At 43.0% G+C, this 20,290-nt stretch overlaps 1 protein-coding gene across 2 annotated transcripts in view; it reads left to right on the top strand.

Annotated features, from left to right (window-relative positions):
* Window positions 1-600: 600 nt before the first annotated feature.
* cnot3a (CCR4-NOT transcription complex, subunit 3a) overlaps window positions 601-20,290 on the top strand; it is a 57,025-nt gene continuing 37,335 nt past the window's right edge. Inside the window, exons 1-13 of one of the 2 annotated variants that reach the window (XM_084336405.1) lie at window positions 601-741; window positions 1,362-1,450; window positions 1,645-1,712; window positions 1,813-1,887; window positions 1,995-2,084; window positions 2,192-2,320; window positions 6,528-6,623; window positions 12,030-12,243; window positions 14,035-14,162; window positions 14,349-14,405; window positions 14,737-15,664; window positions 15,833-15,938; window positions 16,389-16,530. In XM_084336405.1, the coding sequence (XP_084192531.1) occupies window positions 1,426-1,450; window positions 1,645-1,712; window positions 1,813-1,887; window positions 1,995-2,084; window positions 2,192-2,320; window positions 6,528-6,623; window positions 12,030-12,243; window positions 14,035-14,162; window positions 14,349-14,405; window positions 14,737-15,664; window positions 15,833-15,938; window positions 16,389-16,530 (2,058 nt within the window). In that variant the 5' untranslated portion in view covers window positions 601-741; window positions 1,362-1,425. The remainder of the gene's footprint in view (window positions 742-1,361; window positions 1,451-1,644; window positions 1,713-1,812; window positions 1,888-1,994; window positions 2,085-2,191; window positions 2,321-6,527; window positions 6,624-12,029; window positions 12,244-14,034; window positions 14,163-14,348; window positions 14,406-14,736; window positions 15,665-15,832; window positions 15,939-16,388; window positions 16,531-20,290) is intronic. The other variant, XM_084336406.1, reaches the window with a different exon arrangement.

Raw genomic sequence — 20,290 nt, 5'->3', positions numbered from 1 at the left:
GGGCCATTGTTTTGTCAAATGTAACAAGAGATGATGATTGTGGTCATATATTTTTGATAACCTTCTCACTCACTCATTTGAAATTAATTCTTTCATGGTTGCTTCTCAATCAATTAGACTGCTTAACCAATCATGGTGCCTTGTTCTACCACACTCCTTTTTATTATTATTAGTTTTATTAATAAAATGATCATTTTAACATTCAGGTAATTTAACAAACATTCAGGTAAACAATAACAGCACATATACATCAAAATTAAAGGACAAATACATATGAAGAACATACAATAAAAAAATAGTACATACATACACAACTGTGATTTAAGAAGAACGTTTTGTTCTAGGAGAAAGGGTGATATATTGGGTAGTGATTTAGAAATGTTCTTCTTGGGAATAAAAAAACGTTGCATATAAAATTGTTCTACCACACTAGCTATCTCTACGCCTTGACGTCACAGCCTGCAAGACAGTGGAACGGCGTCGAACCAAAGTGGTTCTGCGTAGGAGTGTGCTATTCTGCCGGATGTTTCTGAACGAGGAGAGTGAAATCGGTCCAATGGCATCTCGTAGATAGGATTTAGGGCGGGACCTGAACTTGGAGGTGGGATTTAGCTACCGTCCATCTTTAGCTAGAGTACAGCGAGATTGTCGAAAAGAAACCTAAAATTGGAAGTAAAGAAGACTTTTGGGGAATTAGTGTTGGCTATAATTGAAAAAGACAAACGAAATCCCAAACCCTAGGTAAATGTCGAAAACACGTGTGAATCTAGATGGTCTGGTTGACCCAGTTTCCCTTATTTTTCCTAAATTAGGCTAACTAGCTAGCTGGCTAGCTAAGCTGCTAGCTAGTATTTATGCAGTAGCTAGCTATTTAGCCATATTAGCTCTGGTAGCTTTGCTTCTTGTAGCAAATATTCTAACACCGCAACAATCACAATAAAACGGCAGTTATATGCTCAAAAATATAGTTGCATAAATATACAGTTGTATCAACAAACATGCATTGTGATTATTGCTTTGAAATGGGTCGGCCAGCTATCGAGCGTAGTGGACTAGCTAAATTGGCTAACATTAAGTGTTAACGTTAGTGGGCAAGTTGGTGCTGCTAGCTGACAAGCATGTCAATCAGCTTTCAACTAACTTACTGTTATCGAAGCTGTGGGATATTTGTGTAGTTATACCGTTAGGTTTCGTTGCGTTTATGAACTAACGTTAGGTGTGTGGAATCTAGAGGGTAACGTTACGTTTAATTTGTCCAGCTTGCAAGCTAGCTCGTCAGTTAACATTACATCCTCTTGAAATTATACTTGAGTTAACGTCATATGATTTGAATGTGTCTGTCCCTTCGAATGTCTCCCAAGTCTTCTATCCTCCCCCAGCTAACCTGGTGGCAGACGGAATGTGGACAGTGTCGTAGTCGAAGCCATGGCTGACAAGAGAAAACTTCAAGGTAAGAGTTATAGTTGTCATCAACAATATTGCTTGGTATACTATGCATGATCTTGCCTACCCTCTCATCTTTGGAAAGATAGTCTTTTAATTTAACATCTTGATCTAACAAGACACCTCCACACCAGCTGAGAATCACTTTGGCACAGCAGTGAGTTTGTATACAAAACATGACCCTCCCTCTCATTTCTACAGGTGAAATTGACAGATGTTTGAAAAAAGTAGCTGAAGGTGTTGAACAATTTGAAGATATTTGGCAAAAGGTTAGACATTTACAGTCTGCATTTGTTGTATTACTCCTGATATCAAAAACTGATTTCAGAAAATTTATGATAATGCCATTTGTGTTTTTGTGAGTTGCAGCTTCACAATGCAGCCAATGCCAACCAGAAGGAAAAATATGAGGCAGACCTCAAAAAAGAGATTAAAAAACTACAAGTAAGGCATATTTTTATTCATATGATACTCTTTTCCTTTCTCATAGTGATTTTCATTCCACTCTCCTGCAACTATTTGACTATTTTCATCATCTCTCCCCTACCCAGCGACTGAGGGATCAGATAAAGACATGGGTAGCTTCAAACGACATCAAAGACAAAAAGCAGCTAGTTGAGAACCGCAAACTCATTGAGACGGTATTAATCTTGGTATTTTTTTCTTTTGGTTGTCTTTGAACTGAGAATGAATAGATACAGAAGTCACAGCTGTTTGCTAATTGAGCATTTTGTAACCTTTCTCTCAGCAAATGGAGCGGTTCAAGGTGGTGGAGCGGGAAACAAAAACAAAAGCCTACTCTAAAGAAGGCTTGGGCCTGGCCCAGAAAGTGGACCCAGCTCAGAGGGAGAAGGAGGAGACGGGACAGTGGCTAACGGTAAGGATGCACTTCTCATCCAGCCAGATAACTGAAAAACATCTGGGTGGTCATTAAAAAAAACACCCTAAAGCTAGATTTATACCTTCCGTGTCCGCCTTAGTCCAAGTGACGTAAATGCCATCATCCACCCTTGTCCGTGTGGACCCCTATTCTGACACCTTCAGAATTTGTGACATTGTGGACTAAGTACGCCGACTGCGCATGCTCCAGATCGTTTGTTCATCTGAGACTCTGGTAATCAGCCCTCCCAGTTTACAACATGGAAATGGCTGAATTAACCTCATATTGTAGTTGATATACCTTAAAACATTTATTTTCAGCAAATTTCTTATTATAATAATAAACTTTATTTGTATAGCACATTTCATACAAGCATTGCCGCCCAAAGTGCTTATAATAATTATACAGGAATAAAATTAGCAGAGAATTTATATTAAAACCTCCCAATATATTTAATATAATATATTTGTCATTAAAATCTATGAAAAAATAAAAAATATGTCTACAATATTACAATAATAAATATTAATAACTATCTATATAGTACTTTTTTCACACATGGACCGCAGTCCAGAGTGCCCCACAGCAATTAGTATAAAATGAACATAGGCATAAAATCAGCACACAATTGACAGAATAAAAAACGATGCATAAATTGCAGACATAAGAATAGGTATAAAAGTAGTCCAATGTAAATGTGCAGACTTAAGAATAGGCATAAAATAAGTACAATATTGCTCGAAGGCATGTGAACCCCCCCGGAACAGTCTGTCCCCCAAACACCCCACACATCAATCCCTACCAGATCCCCATCCAAGACCCCCCCCCCCCCCGATAAAGCACGTCATGACCGAAGAAAAACACAAACAGCCCGTGCGCCACTTACACCGCACGGCGACGGGAATGCCACTCCTGCGGGCCGCCCCATCTCCCCCGGTCCCGGCACCCCCGCCACCACGAGGAAAACCAGTGAAGCCCACGCCCCCACCCCCAAACTCCACAGAGAAATGACAGGCCACACGCCACACACATCTAGTGAGCTATGCATAACATATTTTCTTTTTAGCAAATCTCTTAGTTATAACAAGATTGTGTAAGTCAGAAACATATTTAGTGAACCCTTTTAGGTGAAAAAAGAGAAGATTTACTGCTGTTGTGGTACTTGATGATGATGGCTGGGGAAGAGACCAAGAGAAAAGCTGAAAGGCAGGAGTGGTGATGCAGGCGGGAGAGAGAATGCCAGGCCAAGGCGGACCCTCAATTGTATGAATGGAGCCGCATGCTCATCCAGTACAAGTCCGCAGCTGTCCACAGACGAGGAATGCGGAAAGTATGTTTGAGCCTTAAGTGTAAAATATCTTATTTCCTCTTTAAGGAGCCATACAGGATTGTTGCTATTGAAAGCCTGTTCCTAAATGCAGTTAGGATGTCCTAAAATGCAGATGAGATGGGGAAAACAAGGTGGCGTTAGGATTGCTGTAATGGGAAGATATTATTCCTATCGCTGACATTTAGGATAGAATAGGACATGCACTTAGGGTTTTATCTGTAATGAGGCAGGCGTCCCCCCACAAGGGTCTGCTGTGGTCAGTGATGTGAATGTCTTTATCCGCCCATGTCCATGAGGGTCCGTGCGGACCCCTATGCTGATATCCGCACGCAGCCCAGAATCTGTGACCGCGCGGTCCAAGCGTGCCGACCGCACATCGAGATTGTTCAAGATTGTTCATCGCACTGAGACTCTTGAGTAATTAGTAGGGGTGTAACGGTACACACAAACCACAGTTGGGTACGTACCTCGGTTTTGAAGTCACGGTTTGGTACGGGTTTTCTGTACAGTGGGGGAAAGTTAGGCTTTCCATGTTCCACTCGGGTGATGTAGTGTGCACTGCAGTAACTAATTGTACTTGTAGGGCTGTCAACGAATATTCTATATTGAAATGAATAATCGACGTCATTGAGCTGAACAACGTGCAAGTTTAATGAACAACAACAACCGCAAAGACAGTGATTTGCACGAGCATCTCAAGCCCCGGCTGGAAATACTTAGGATTTTGATTAACTCGTGGAACCTCGAGACAGTTTTATGCAAGCTATGTAAACTAGAGCTGGCATACCTTCTTTTTTATGCAAACACCATTTTGGGAGTTCTAGCATCAAGAATGTAAGTAGCCTACTTTGTTTTAGCACTTTATTGTAAATCATCCCTCAGGATAAAAAGTTATTGAATAGAAAAAAAAGCATCATGCAGGTCCCGTTTCATATAATTAATTTGATCTGGGAGAGACGGCCCCTTCTCAACGCACAGAGAGAGAGGGTGTGTGTGTGTGTTCGCCACACTATGAGGCTATGCTAAATTACAGGTAATCTCTGTTGTGTGTGTGGGTTGAACGAACACCCGGCCCTTTGCGCAAATTATATTTTGGGAAGGGGTGAACTTGGAGTTTTGAATTAAATTCTGCAAGCAAAAAAAAGTTCTGCGTGTGTGTTCGTTAGTGGTGGTTAACGTACCGTTGCAATCGTTCGGTAGTTCAGTACGGATACGTGTACCGTTACACCCCTAGTAATTAGCCCTCCCAATTTACAACACGGAAATGCCAGAGTGAACCTCATATTGTAGAAAAAGAGGTTTTTCCTCCCCAGTGAATCTCTGTTATATCAATATTGTGCTGTCGGAACAATCTTGTATTTGCAGGTTAAGTATTATTGCCCAGCTGGCCACACTACCATCCAGGAAATGCCCACATGAAACTAAATAAATATAAGCATCTATGCCAAAATAAAAATAATTCAGTGAATGTCTTAGTTATAACAAAATTGTGTAAGACAGAAACATTTAGTGAACCCTTTAGGTGGAAAAAGAGTTTTCTGCTGTTGTCGTACTTAAAGGACGACTCCACTTTTTTTGGAAATTAGCTTATTTAACATCTTCCCTGGAGTTAGACAAGAAGATGCATACCTTTTTTGTCTCTGTGCGTGCATTTTAGCTTTGGGAATAGACGCTCCGTTAGCATAGCTTAGCTTCATCACTGGAAGTGGGGGAGGACAGTAGCCTTACAGTGCCTTACAGTGTATTGCAAGGTCTGACATTGACCAAACTTGATATGCATGACCTTGGTGGGCTCTAGGTCAACTCCTGAAAAGGGGGTCAATGTCAGACCTTGCAATCAAAAGTTAGGGGGCGCACTGAAATTATGGCAAGGGTTATTAGCCCCCTAACTTTGATTGCAAAGTCTGACATTGACCCCCTTTTCAGGAGTTGACCTAGAGCCCACCAAGGTCATGCATATCAAGTTTGGTCAATGTCAGACCTTGCAATACACTGTAAGGCACTGTAAGGCTACTGTCCTCCCCCACTTCCAGTGATGAAGCTAAGCTATGCTAACGGAGCGTCTATTCCCAAAGCTAAAATGCACGCACAGAGACAAAAAAGGTATGCATCTTCTTGTCTAACTCCAGGGAAGATGTTAAATAAGCTAATTTCCAAAAAAAGTGGAGTCGTCCTTTAATGATGATGGCTGGGGAAGAGACCAAGAGAAAAGCTGAAGGGCAGGAGCGGTGATGCACGTTGTGTGGTTGCATGGTTATGGGGCAGAAGAACGCCAGGCTGTGGCGGACCCTCAATTGTATGTGTACCATGTGTGCATCCGGTACAGGTCCGCAGCTGTCCACGGACGAGGAATGCAGAAAGTATGTCCAAGCCTTAACAAAGGAAGGAAGTTCAACGTAACCAGGGTGTGTGTGTTCAGTGTTGGCTGGCTCCACTTAACTCTAATAACTGTAAATTAATCACAATAGTGATCATCAGATTCCTTGTTCTAATCCAGGTTTTCCCACTTGACAAATTTATGCAACAGATTAACACGCATATGTCGTTAAGAGCTGCCTTTTATGCAGGCGGAATGCACATTTAATGAATTTCTATGAGCTTGATGGCATTTGACTACCATTGCAGCACACTGCTGCATCGCCTCCATGGCCACAGTGCCATCCATGTGCTTTGAACACTCCAAGGGCAGCACTCTGAATATGTAGACGGGACTTCTCGCAGTACTCTGGTCCAATTACGGTAGCGGAGTACACTCTGGTGCTCATAGTGACGCATAATGTACAAACACTTGATGTTTCACTTTTGTCCACACGGCCCACAGTGTTGTCTCTTGCCTTCTCATTTAATATATTCAACCTCTCTCTCTCCCTTTAGACTACGATAGACACTCTAAATATGCAGGTGGACCAGTTTGAGAGCGAGGTGGAGTCTCTCTCAGTTCAGACCAGAAAGAAAAAGGGCGACAAGGAGGTACGTGTTCTTCTTTCTTGCTCTATTTTTATTTATTTATTTTTATTTCTAATTCTCAATGAGATATTCTTAATTTTGTAGTCCCTTGTGAAGTCTCTGTACTGTTAAAGGGATAGGCTGCCAATTTTAAGAAGCCCGTCTGATTTGGCACAAGCTGGGAGTTTTTTGGTCCGTCCACAAAGCTTGCTTTTTCTTTTAGATATTGGAAGTAGAAATGGTCTGCATTCGCCTTATTCACTTCACCGTCATATTGACAGTTTGATGCAATGTGAGGTAGAGAACTCTAGACCAGAACCGCAAATTCAACCAAACGGATCAAATCATAATTATGGGCACAATACTCTCCACAAGAGCTATGACCACCACAAATAAAAGGATGTCTGTCATCTTTTCAATCATGACGTTCTTTTGCCAGGAATGAGTGTGTTCCATACACTGTAAAAATAAGTGTTTGTAATTGAGCGATCCCAAGCACTGCATACCTTGGCAACACCTTGATAGGGTTGGGTACCGTTCACATTTGAACCGGTACCTACCAGTACCTGTTAATCGATACCGGTACCCAACGGTACCTTTTTCTGTACTTTAGTCTAAAAAAAAATTAATCTACCTACCTCAGTTGTAAAAAATTTATCCGAACTTCAAATGATTTATTATCATTATTATTTATTTAGAACAATTAGTTAATATATATATAATATTGCAGCGAGCGTTGTCTGCATCTAGCTTTGTAAAGTGTAACCACACTTGCAACCGTTTTCAGCTTGCCGTCGCCCCGACTGCTTTGTTGTTGAATCAAGTCAAATCCTAGGCAAGCGTGTATTGTGCGCGTGAACGTGCGGCACACTTCATAGGTTTAGTTTCACGGTAAACAAAACGTTGATGTCATCTGACAAAAAAAAATTATATATATAATTTTTCTTTTTTTTATTACCGAAATGTGGCACCGGTGGATCTCACGTGAATCGGTACTCGGTAGTACCGACGTGATTGGGTCGGTACCCTTAACCCTTTCACTGCCACACGACAGCCGGTTAACCCTTTCACTGTGACAATACAGAAGGTTAGCCCTTTACTATCACACAACCGACGGCGATGCTCCATCATTAGCATCATTAGCTCCGCATTTGCGGAGCTAATGATGCTAATGATGGAGCATCGCCGTCGGTTGTGTGATAGTAAAGGGCTAACCTTCTGTCGTGTGGCAGTGAAAGGGTTAAAAGACCGGATTCGGTACCCATCCCTACACCTTGATGACCACCATTAGCTTGTCCTGCATGACATTCAGTCACATTTTGACAAGCTCTGACCACCAAGCCATTGTCTTTCTATGAAAAGTAGCCTACTTGGATTATCTGCAGTGAAGGATGTTTAAAAGATGTACCCGGACACTACAGTAGACTCATGCAAAAGCAAGGGAGGGGGTGCTGTTTTTAATCTTTCCCCTAAACCAAGAACATAAAGATCATATAATGCAAAAGATCGATCTAGTATGGGAAGACCTCTACATCAGATGAAAACAAACACAGGATCACACATTATGTATGCTCATTCTTATTTACTGTAGCATTAACAGTTGCTATATAGATTGTCTCTGGTTAGACTATAATGGTAGGCGATGTGCAACAGCTGAGCCGAGTCAGCCGACAATAACAAACATATTGGCACATGTTAACTTCTTAGGCTAACAACTGCTAAAACTATTTGTGCATGGAAGATCATGTTTGCTATCCCTCTAAAACTGATGCTCAGGAAAAACGAACAAGTAGCGTAACCCCATAATGCTATTGAATAGCTTTACTACTTACTTAACGCTAGCCATTGCTGGACATCAGTTCCATTGAATGTTATTGTGGATAGCAATAGGGCTGTCTTAAATACTTCGAAGCTTCGTTCGATGGGCATGGGATTCGAATATGAAAAAAAGAATTCGAATATATAATTTCTTTTTTTTTAAGATTTTCTTTCTTTAGTGTTTATCGCTTTTTGCTACTGGGCAGTCCAGTAGAGAGAGAGAGAGGAGGAACGGGAGACAGAGTGGGGGGAAGACATTCGGCAAATAACGACGGGTCCGGGAATTGAACCCGGGTCGGCCGTGCCGCGACTGGGGCACCACTGGGGCGCCATACATTTATTTTTAAAAAGAAATCTACTTTATTTTAAAAAAAATTGTGCAAAATCAACTCTGCCTCTCTTTGTTAACTACAACAAGCAATGCTGTTTGTTATTTAAGATGAGGTCGGACTCGGCACTGACAGATTTGTGTTCATTGTGCTGTTTTTATAAAGCCTCAAATGACTGCTTATAATATTTCATGAAAGCAAAGTGTTTCGTTTGTCTAAGATTTAAAAAGGTTTAAACTTTACAGCACTGACAAAGTTGAACAAAGTGCTGTACAAGTCCCACAACATTATAAAAATATATATATATATATATATATAATAATAATATATAAAAAAAAAAATTTAATCCCGAAGCTTCAAATTAAAATCGAATCTCGGCCCTGAAGCTTCGAATTCCAAAAACAATTCGAAGGTCAGCCCGCAAAATGGTCTCATCATAGGTCCTATGAAGTAGAGTTGGCAATCGTAGTGAATGCAGGGGCACATTCAATCTGAAAAGGTTTTGTCAGGCTGAACGTGACCGTCGTCTAGCTAAGGTACTTAGCAGGCGGCACTTGGGATTGCCTGGTCAATTGTGAAATACAGTAGCGTTTGCTCTCTCACGCACCAGGGACACGCGCAGCCGCAGGCACTCGCGGGTTTCGTGTGAGAGCAGCTCGCGTGGCCACCGACACCGAGTTCTACTTCAGAGCAGGCGGAAGCGCACAGAGGAAGGCACATTTACATTGGAACAGCTGTAAATGCCTAGTCTATATTTGATTTGATTTGATTTAATTAGGGATCCCCATTAGCTGGTGCCATAGCAACCAGCTAGTCTTCCTGGGGTCCACACACAAAAAAACATACAAAAACAATTATTATTGCAAAAACAAAATTATTAAAAGTCAGTACACACAATGCATAATGAAACTACTGTAACAATTAAGATAGCTAAAATTACATTAGTGTAAAACTAAAACTAAAAATTACTTTACAGTGTTAAAACAATTTAAGATTATTTTTAAAGTGAATCTACTGTAAATGCAGCAGAGGTTTTGAGGCAGGTTATTCCAAAGAGTTAATGCTCTAAAAATAAAAGATCTCCTTAAAGCATTGGTTTTAGGACCTGGCAATTCAAGCTGCCCACTACTGGAACCTCTAGTGTAATGCTCGTGCACAGTATTACTAAAAACAATCTTATGTATAAAAACAGGAGTTTTACTGCTCATGACCAACATATATGCCAAGTCAGTCCCTGTTTGAAGATTTTTTTTTAAAGATTTCCAGTTCCAGTGTTCTATTGTGCGTGTCCTATTGTCCATTTTGCATGTATAACCTGTTATTATCTCATTAATTAGAATGTTAGAATTAATTTTAGAATGATGAAATTAGTGTGACTGTACTCCTAAAAAACTATAGTATGGTTTATTTGTATTGGGAAAGAGACACATTAGCTGGTTGAACAAGATCTATATGTGTGGTAATAATGCAAATATTGAGTTTATTTCTGTGAAAATGCGCGTGGCGCACGCCTCAAATTCCAACCGAAGCGGAAAAAATACGCTTCCAGCCCACGAGTCGCCCCCCCGCCTGCGTTCGGTGTGAACAGCAATATCCGTTAACATGAGAGCGAAAGTGAAGCGCTGATCGCTCGCCCGCGTTCAGTGCGTTTGGGCCGTCACACAGTCTTCCTCTCTGCCTATCTCTCTCTCTCTCTCTCTCTCTCTCACTCACTCACTCACTCACTCACTCACTCACTCACTCACTCACTCACTCACTCACTCACTCACTCACTCACTCACTCACTCACTCTCTCTCACACACACTCCCTCTCTGTCTCTATCTTTCTCTCTCTCGGGTGCCTGTCCAGAGGTAATTACAACTATCCAAACCGATGACAATAATTGCGATTATGAAACTACATGGGGCTGGGGGAGGGGCTTATAATAGAGGATTCTGATTTCATAAACGTTTGAATTACTTTCAACAAATTCTCTTTTACTTTGCATTTGTTCAAACCTGATTTGGGGGGAAAAGTGACAACCCTAATGTGAGGTACGGATGCAGAAGTGCCTGTTCACTTCAATGTTAAAACTTTCCTTTAAAAATGCTCATGATTACCTGACTGATTGTTTTTCACCACCATAGTTATCATGCTTGGAAATACATGAAAGTTAATAAGTCATTAGCTCTTTGAAATGCATTCATAGCGATCTACGAAAATAAAGATGGCAGCGAAGTGAATGAGGTGAAGAAGAAACTGTATTTGGTAGCAATGCCACTGGAAGTAAACGTGGTCCCAAGCCATGTCTCTGAAAAGTCACATGTAGCGTCTGAGCAGCCTCCCAATTCTTTCATAAAATAGTTTACAATAAAGGTTTTATATAAGATAATTTTCCAGACATTTGACTTCGACTTGCATTGCTAACAAATAACAGTTTCATAGAAACATTGGTACACAATGCTTTTTTAATGGACTGAAATGACTCCCAACTTGTGACAAATCAGATGGGCGTCTTCTGATGGATGGGGTAGCCTTTTTAATACCCCCTGAAATGAGGGATTCATTACTACTATCATAGATCGTACCGATGCCAGCCTAACATAGGGATCAGGGAGAATTTGACCAATACTAAAATATGGTGCCCAAAAGCCATGTGTAACATGCCAGGAAAAATACTAATAATTATGCCTAAATACATTTTAAAAAAAAATCCTTTTTAACTTTAGCTCCAATCACCCCAATTTAGTCGTAATGCCAATTCCCTTCCTGGTCGTTGCACTTCCCTATTGTTGGTCTGTGGAGGGTGTAGACTACCACATGCCTCCTCTGATACATGTAGAGTCGCCAGCCGCTTCTTTTCACCTGACGGATAGGAGTTTCACTGGGAGAGCGTAACGCGTACGGAGGTTTGCGCCGTCTCCCCCAGATCCCCTCCCTGCCCGACCAGTAGAAGTCGCTATTGTAACGACCAGGATTAATACCCCCCCCCCCCCCCGGCTTCCCACCCGTCAACACTGCCAATTGTGTTCGTAAGGACGACCAGGGGCACTGCTGCTGGGAATTTAATCTGGGTCTCTGTAGGCAAGTGCTTAGACCTCTACACTACCCAGTCGCTCCTTAATTTATTTGTCCAGTGACACAAACAAATGGTCTTCAGTCAATAGTGTAACATGTAAAAGTAATACGTTCTTGAAAGTGTAGGACTCTGCCTGTATGGGCAGTGAACCTGTAGGGGTGCTATTGGAATGTTGACCTAAAACCCTTTGTGCCATATCTTCCCGGCTTTTCCCGTAAAAACAGGATCGCATTGAGGAGCTCAAGCGTTTGATCGAAAGACATCGATTCCACATCCGCATGTTGGAGACCATACTGCGCATGCTGGACAACGACTCAGTGCAGGTGGACTCCATCGTGAAGATCAAGGATGACGTGGAGTACTACATCGACTCCTCCCAGGACCCCGACTTTGAGGAGAACGAGTTCCTATACGATGACTTAGACCTTGAGGACATACGTGAGTAGATCCTCCATTAGTAGAAAGTCATTTTTGGGCTGTGCTATGGATGTTCTTAATAATAAGGCTGCTAAAGAAAGTATTTGGATTTTCAGATTAACACATTGGTCGCCATGGGTTATATCCATCAATATAGCCAGTCTGCCACCGTTGAAAGCCTATGGAGATGTTTACCTTCTTTGCAGGGCTATAACTTTTAAAATGTTATTGCTATATTGACATTACTATGGCCCATTCAACATCGATTATCTATCGTTCAGGATGTGGGAACGTTATATTTTTTCATTCATACATTGTTGTGTTACTAGCGTCGAGAATATAAGTATGTTTTTAATCTTTTCTGCTGTAATTCCAAAAACAGTAGTTATAGGTCCTGAAGCATAATATAGATTATCGATTGGCGTTTCTTTCCTATACACGCTATATTAAAAAATTCAAATGTATATGATCGGTATACATTATGCTTCATCATGCATGAAGGAAAGGGGGGGGGGGGGGGGGGGCGTTTATAATTCCTTGATCGTCAGTAACGGCTTTATTTACTATGGGTTGATACGCTGATCAGATGGTTTGCAGTGAAATGAATAAACAATCGGGCTGAAAATAACGTTAGTGTCCTCTTACCGTGCGCCGATGAGACTGGAGGAGAAAGATCCCAATTATTTGACGCCGATCTCCTACATCCATTTCCGGTTTGTATGGCGCAATAAACGCCGAAATCATATCGATTATTGCGTTATGGAAGCGATCCAAATGCACTATAGTGTTTGTCTGTAGTCCCGTAACAAGATGTGACTGCCGGAGGGATTTCCTCGACGCACTGATCGGCACTTCCGATTTCGGCGAGAGTGTAACTCGCCCGACCATCCACCAGGCGGCGGTATTGAGGCGTTGCAATCTCATACAGGGTCCCGCTGGAGTCTGGAGGTTGGCTGTATGAATTATGAATGCCATGGCGAAAAAATGAAATATTGATCCCAAAAACGGCGTACGCCATTGTTGGCGTTCAACGCATGCCGGGCAATAACGACTTACGCCGTTGTTGGCGCACAATGTGTTAAGACAAGGTCTCATCAGAAAATGTAAGTAATGTACTAATCGATCACAGGAAAAAAGGTACATAATGTACCTTATGTTATAGCCATAATATATCTATGTTTTGTACAAGTACGGTAATATAATAATTACGTTTCGTATTGTCAAGTCAAAAATAAACACAGTGACCATGAGTCGAACCAACAATGATTGTGGTCGCTGGTGAGTGCTCTCGCCACTAGACTAAGCCAACCACCCACCCTGATACAAACCTAGCAATACTATAATTATGGTTCGTGTTAACATTTTAACGGTTACGTTTAAGATGGGGTTAAGGTTAGGGTTATGGTTAGTTGAAGGTAACAGTGTGGTTAAGGTTAGGGTTTGGGCGAGGCTATCCGAAAGGTGTGTCTTGTTAGTCTTGAGGTAAAGGCACTAGCCTCCCATGCAAGTGCCCAGAGTTTGTTCCCCAACAGGGGAACTCAAAGGTATTCTGAAATTTGAATATGTAACATATGTACTTTACTCAGAATAAAATATAACCCAATATTCCAGCCCTTACACCAACCCTACAGCTTGGCACAGAGGGTGTGGGGGGTGAAACATGGTAAAAAAGTAATAATAATAATAAATTAACGAATAAATAAATTCCTCTCCTGTCATACTGTTTATAATGCATCCTGGGAGCATTTAGTCATATACAATGTCTAGAGATACAGTGACTATATGAACGCGTCTTCCTTCCCGAAGCTGCAGCGCTCGTGGCCACGTCTCCGTCGGGTCAGGGCAACATAGAGGATGAGATGTTCCTCCACTCCAGCAGCACTCCCACATCCACCACCTCCTCCTCGCCCATCCCCCCATCCCCAGCCACATGCACTGCCGTAAGCACATTCATCCTTACCTTCTTATATTATTTCATTTCATTCTTGCATAATTTTACACGTGGATATCCCTGCCTTAAGTTTGGATCTAGGTTACCTTTTTATACAAATTCCCTTTATTGTTCTGTAATCCACTTGCTTTGATGAAGCATTATTTTTGTCATATCAATGTATCTCCCTTTACAGGAGAACTCTGAGGACGATAAGAAAAGGGGCCGGTCGACGGACAGTGAAGTTAGTCAGGTGAGGCTCTTGTTTGTGCCGCCGGTAGATGGAACAATTGAATGCAGCGATGTTCCGTCTTGGTCCCGGGGAGCCGCGCTGACTTTTGTTCTGTGGGACCAAGGCTGGAGACTACTAATGTAATTGACCTATCAAGTCTCTGCCCTATTTTCTTGATCCTCCAATCACAGCTGTTGCTTTCAAGAAAAGAGGGCGGGGCTTGAAATAGGTCCATTGTACCATCTCCCTTCTTTATGGGCCTCCACAGTTAACTGTACATTAACGTTGCTCCTTGTAGACCTCTTGATGGTTGTTCTCTAAAACATATTTTCTTTGACGCTGTTATTTTCAGTCGCCTGTGAAGAATGGAACCCCCTCCTTATTATCCTCCTTCTCTTCCTCGACCACTTCCGGCTCCTCCTCGTCCTCCTCGCTTGTGTCCATGGCCAGCGTCGTGGGGGGCATTCCGGTGGTTGTCGCAGGCAACAATCTCATAGGAAGCTTCAGCAGTGCGGTGCAGCAACACCAGCACCTGCCTCCACAGCAGCAGTCCCAGACAGTGACCCTGCCTCTGCTGCAACAGCCGCTACCACAGACGAAACCCTCTCTCCCTCCCAACAACACCCCCAGTCCGCCCAGCCACCCTCTCCTCCTAGCCTCCATCGCTCCCTCCCTTCCCACTCCCAGCCTGCCCAGTTTAGTGGCTCCCATCTCCATACCCCAGGCTCCGTCTGGGCCTCTCCCCACCTCCAGCCTGGGACTCGGTTTGGGACTGGGTTTGAGCAAGAGTGGCATGACGGGGACCAGCAGTGTCAACCAAATGTCCGGCTTAGGCCTGAGTGGCATGGGCGCTCCTTTAAACACAATGGCGGCGCTCCTGTCGGGGGCTACCTCCACCCCCTACGCTCAGGCAGCGGCATCGGGGTCCTTGGGGCTGGGCGGCATCTCCCAGGCCAGCGTCTCCGTGGAGAGCAGCGCCTCCATCATCTCCTCTGGCTCCAGTGGAGTCACCACCAACGGGGCCGGGACCGGGCTTGGCCTGCTGGGTTCTAGCCCAGCCCACAACTCTCTAACCGGGGGCATCCTGGGTCTGGTCCCTGGGCAAAACGTGGCCCCCGGGCCCTCTCTGATGCCCCCTAGCCCCGTCAGCGCCGCCCCTGGAGGGGTGGTGAGCATGTTGGGAGGCAATGGAGGGAACGTGGGTGTAGTTGGAGGAGGCGTAGGGCTGAACGCAGCTCCTGCTAGACCACCCAGTGGACTGAAGCAAAATGGAAGCACAAGTACGTTAACTCCTTATCTACAATGTCTGAAAGCATGAACACAACAGTGCATTACTGGCTTCTCTGACTCCTCCCCCCTCATCTTCCCTGACTCCTCCCCCCTCGTCTTCCCTCAGGTTACAGTGCATTACTGGCTTCTCTGACTCCTCCCCCCTCGTCTTCCCTCAGGTTACAGTGCAGTAGTGGCAGACAGCTCCACAGAGTCGGCCCTAAGCACGCCTAGCCAATCACAAAGCAGCCAGCCCTCATCTCTCACCTCCTCAGCCAGTCAGCCGTGAGTGATTTGTTGTCAAATTCATATGACGCTAACATCGAGGTAATGTCCTGGAATATAGATGGGTTTCTCTGCGACATCGTAATGGAAATTGATGCACGCAAACAAACAAGTAAAATTATGTTTTTTTTAGTACAGTAAATTGCACTGCAAATCGTTCATGGTCTGGAACAAAGGAAAGAAGTGTATTCTTCCCACAATGCATCCCTCTTACCCCGTTGCCCAACAGTATTCATGTACGAACGAAGATGTGTCAACAAGTGAAATACTGCTCACATCCACTCATGATCCTGCATTAGCTGTTTCTTAACCACCAGTGTGTTTTTCTGCCCCCCTGGCTGTGTGCACGCCTAGCAACGCTAGGAAACAAGAAACCCACGTACACATTCTCACCGTAGACACAACTAATCCTCCCTCCTGTCTGTCTTGCTCCCACTCTGCCTCCTCTAGAATGGACAACGGCCCCAGTCTGATCAGCTCCATCACCCTGCCCCCCAGGTCTCCGTCCCCCTCCTTCTCAGACAGCACACCTGGCGTAGGGAGCCTCCTCAACGGGCCCCACTCCTACACACAGGCCTCCGAGGGCCTCAAGGTGAGGGTGGTGGCGGGGGGGGGGGGGGGGGTGTTGACTGGCCCACTGGGTAGTGAGCACTAGTTACGGTTAGTCGATGTCACATCCAGGCTTCATATAGTCGAGAGCACCGCTGCTTTTTCTCACAGCGATGTAGTTTGAGGAGAACTCCCGTTGATTGGCCACGGTCCTCCCATCTGGTCTATCCAGGTGTAAAATCAAACTGGGAACAGTCCAGCCGTCTCTGCCTGCCAGCAAGGAGAGATTGTGGAAATGGTTGCGAGAGTTGTAGAGTGACGTCTGATGCTCTGAAATAGCTTGGTCCTGTTTGCCATAAACACGATGCTGTGCCAGAGGATTGAAGCCATTAACACTTTCCGTGCCAGTCCTAGATACCCCGTTGAGTGCCAACGCTCTATTCAATGACAGAGCGCTCACATTTGTGAACGCATAAACTATATCTTAAATTGTGGCTGTCAAATACGACCGTCGCTTATCAATGACTTGTTTGCAGTCAACATTGTCGAAACGGATTGTTTTTTAATCGGTTCATTTCCGTTTTATACCATTTTGAAAAACGCTAGTTTTTTTGAAAGTTTCAGAAAAAAATAAATATTCCACATGAATCGCCCTTTACTGGAATACACAAAACACGTTGTCATTTTTCTGCCTATTTATGAATAGTTTTCAAATAAACGCTAGATTATCGATAGTATATGTGTACTTATGCACGCTATCGATTATCTTATTTCCTGATCGCACATACACACATACGGGACACGTTGATATATAGGTGAAAACAGCTCTGATTATCCCAATACTGGTAAAATAGATTCCTTACCTCAGATCAGATGTTCTCCAAAAAGATTATTCCAATTCCTGATCGCCATTCCATATATATATCTTTTATTGATCCAACGCTGGGTGGTCGAAAGACATATTCCACGCTGTTCTGATGGTGGGCGATGACTGCAATAGGCTCGGATTACATGCCTGACAAGTAAAATGTGGAATCCGGACTCTTTTTTTCCCATGCGTTTCATTCAATCCAATCCAATGGGGTGCAGTACCATCCGGAGAGACGATAGGGGGCGGTATTTTCCCAATTCAAGCTCAGAGAGTGCCAGTGGTAACGTGAGGCTAGATTGATGAAATATGAATGGAAATAGCTAATAAAAAAAACGGCATATCTCGTTTCTGGCACTCAGCGCTTGGCATGAAATAACGAATTATGCCGTGGCTGGCACTCAAAGTGTAGAGTAGCAGGATTCTCACCAGAGCCTCCACGACAGCCATTTTACACTCTATACTGCTCCGTGCACCACAGCCAATCAACCAATATATAGAGCGTTGCGTTCACACAGTGTGAATTCAGACTATTGAGGGAATTCAAAAAGGGATTGCGTGGCTTTTTCTGACGCTAAGCCGGCGCAAATGGCTCTGAAACACAGTTTGCTATTCACAGAGGAGGTGAAATGAGGTGGTAACGGCATTGCGTCCGGTGCTATTGGCGCGTATTTAAATGAGGTAATATGGGCGGAACATCGTCCAAAAACACTCCCAATTCACAACGGGCGACGCACCTAACGTCTTCAGAGATCTGGTGGTAACTAAGCGACGTTGAAACATTTGGGTGATTTTCCCAATACATTGTCCCGTGGGATTATGCCCCTGCGGCGATATTAATTGAGGGGCGGATTTTCTGTGATTCTGCACCATGCAAGGTCTGCAGAAAATTATTTATCATTTATCATTTATTTGTCCGTTATTCAGCAGTAGGCTATTATGAGCAAACGAAATTTGTTAGATTGCACATTTTGATTAATTATTTCAAGCAGAGAATTGAGCAATTCTGCAATACTTTTTTTGTATTTCGGGGGCACAACATTTTTATAATGAAAATTAACATAAAGATTATAAAACATTGTTGACACTTTTTTTTTACAGTCTTCGTCCCTATGTTTGATAACGTAATGTTAATGTCTCCATATATAGGGCTCTACGCTAACCTTTTTCCCAAGGAGCACATGTGCTCCTAAATAAAATGTTAATAAATAAAATCTAAATACAAATTTAGGAGCACACAAAGAAATTTAGGAGCACAGTGACAATTGTTCAACACACACACACACACACACAATGTGTGACATGGCTTGGTTTCATGTTTTGAGGTACCTTCAATTATCTGTAAATAATACATACATACTCTATCTAAATAGATTAAATATGATTGTCCCTGAGGGCAAGTTGTGTTGTTGTCTTGATATATCTACAAATAGCAGACGAATAGCCGGTTGCCTCTGGATCAATGAATGTCTAATATTGAATAATATTATTAGCTATTTTATTTTTAACATCCCTAATTCCAACAGTCAAGAGGCTTGTTTCAAATTGATACATGAAAAACCCCACACACGCAACAACATCCACCTCAAACACAACAAAAGAACAGAGCATCTCATGAACTTATGTCATGGACTCTATGGACTGTCAGCTGAACTCGCACCAATGCATAGGGAAATAGTCAGACATCCCAGAATTATTTCATAATACAAGTTTTGAATGGACGTTTGGATTAAAATCATCCCGAAGACAGCACTGGAACGTTTGTGAGTATAGGCCAGATCTATCAATGAAATACCGATACGTTGCACGCTCAGCGCTGTGGAATGAAGGAAATGCGCATCGGGATCGGATTTGGATGTTATTCTTTGAAGTTGTGTTACAAATGGAACGGTCTTTCCCCGCCGAACACAAGTTACTTAACGTTACACAGGTTGCGCTATGCAGATGCTTAGCTTGCTAACGTTAAGATGCATGCTTGATGAAAGCAGAGCTCTCTGTCTGCGTTCGCACCTCTCTGTAACACGCAGCGGGCCCCGCCTCCCTCCCTCCTTGCAACAAACCTTGCATTCCACCCAAAAACTGAATTTCAGTCCAGTTTCTGAACTATTAACAGCGGAGCTGTTTTGTAATCTTCACTCGTCTCGCACACTGCAAGTAAATGATTTTTCCGGTTCACACACACACATTATTAGGGGCAAACACGAGGGAAATCCTCGCACTGTAGAGCATAATTATATATATAATTAGTAAACTGTCGGGGGCTTTTCTTGCCCCCCTTAACTGATTTTCGAGGGCATTTGGTCAATTTTTGAGGGCATTTTGCCCCAAGCCCCGTATGCACGCTAGAGACGGGAGCTGAAAAATCGATTCTCTCATTTCCTGATCAGCGCACACACACACACACACACACACACACACACACACACACACACACACACACACACACACACACACACACACACACTAAGGCTGAGCCCAAACCCTGTTTTTAGGGTTCGAACGTTCGCCAGGGTCTATGAACGAACGTTCGAACGTTCGTTTTTTGTAAATTTTTTAATAAGAAAAAAAAATTTATTACATTTTTTTTTTTATATATATATATATTTTTTTTTTATTGTATTATTATAGATCCTACGGAGGGCGGCATTGCATAATCTATTGGTGAAAAAATTTTTTTTACAGTGGTGGCTGTTCATGTAATTAAACAAAGGGAAAAGACAGCAGTCAAACATGTTATCACGCACTCACTTTTTGTCCCGGTAGAACATCGCCGTATGAATTGGAATAACCGAAGCTTTCTGGTCTGGCGGGCTTGAAATGTCCATAAATGTGTATCCAATCCATAAATCCATTTAGTTAGATCCAGTATTGACTGAATGTATCTGTGATTATTATAGATTTTCCTGGTTGACTCCCGCTCCCGGACGTGATGTCA

This window comes from Notolepis coatsorum (genome assembly GCF_963971535.1).
Source record: "Notolepis coatsorum genome assembly, chromosome: 19".
NCBI classification, from domain to species: Eukaryota; Metazoa; Chordata; class Actinopteri; order Aulopiformes; family Paralepididae; genus Notolepis; species Notolepis coatsorum.
Note: the sequence above shows the minus strand (reverse complement) of the source record. Positions and strands in the feature narration are given on the sequence as shown.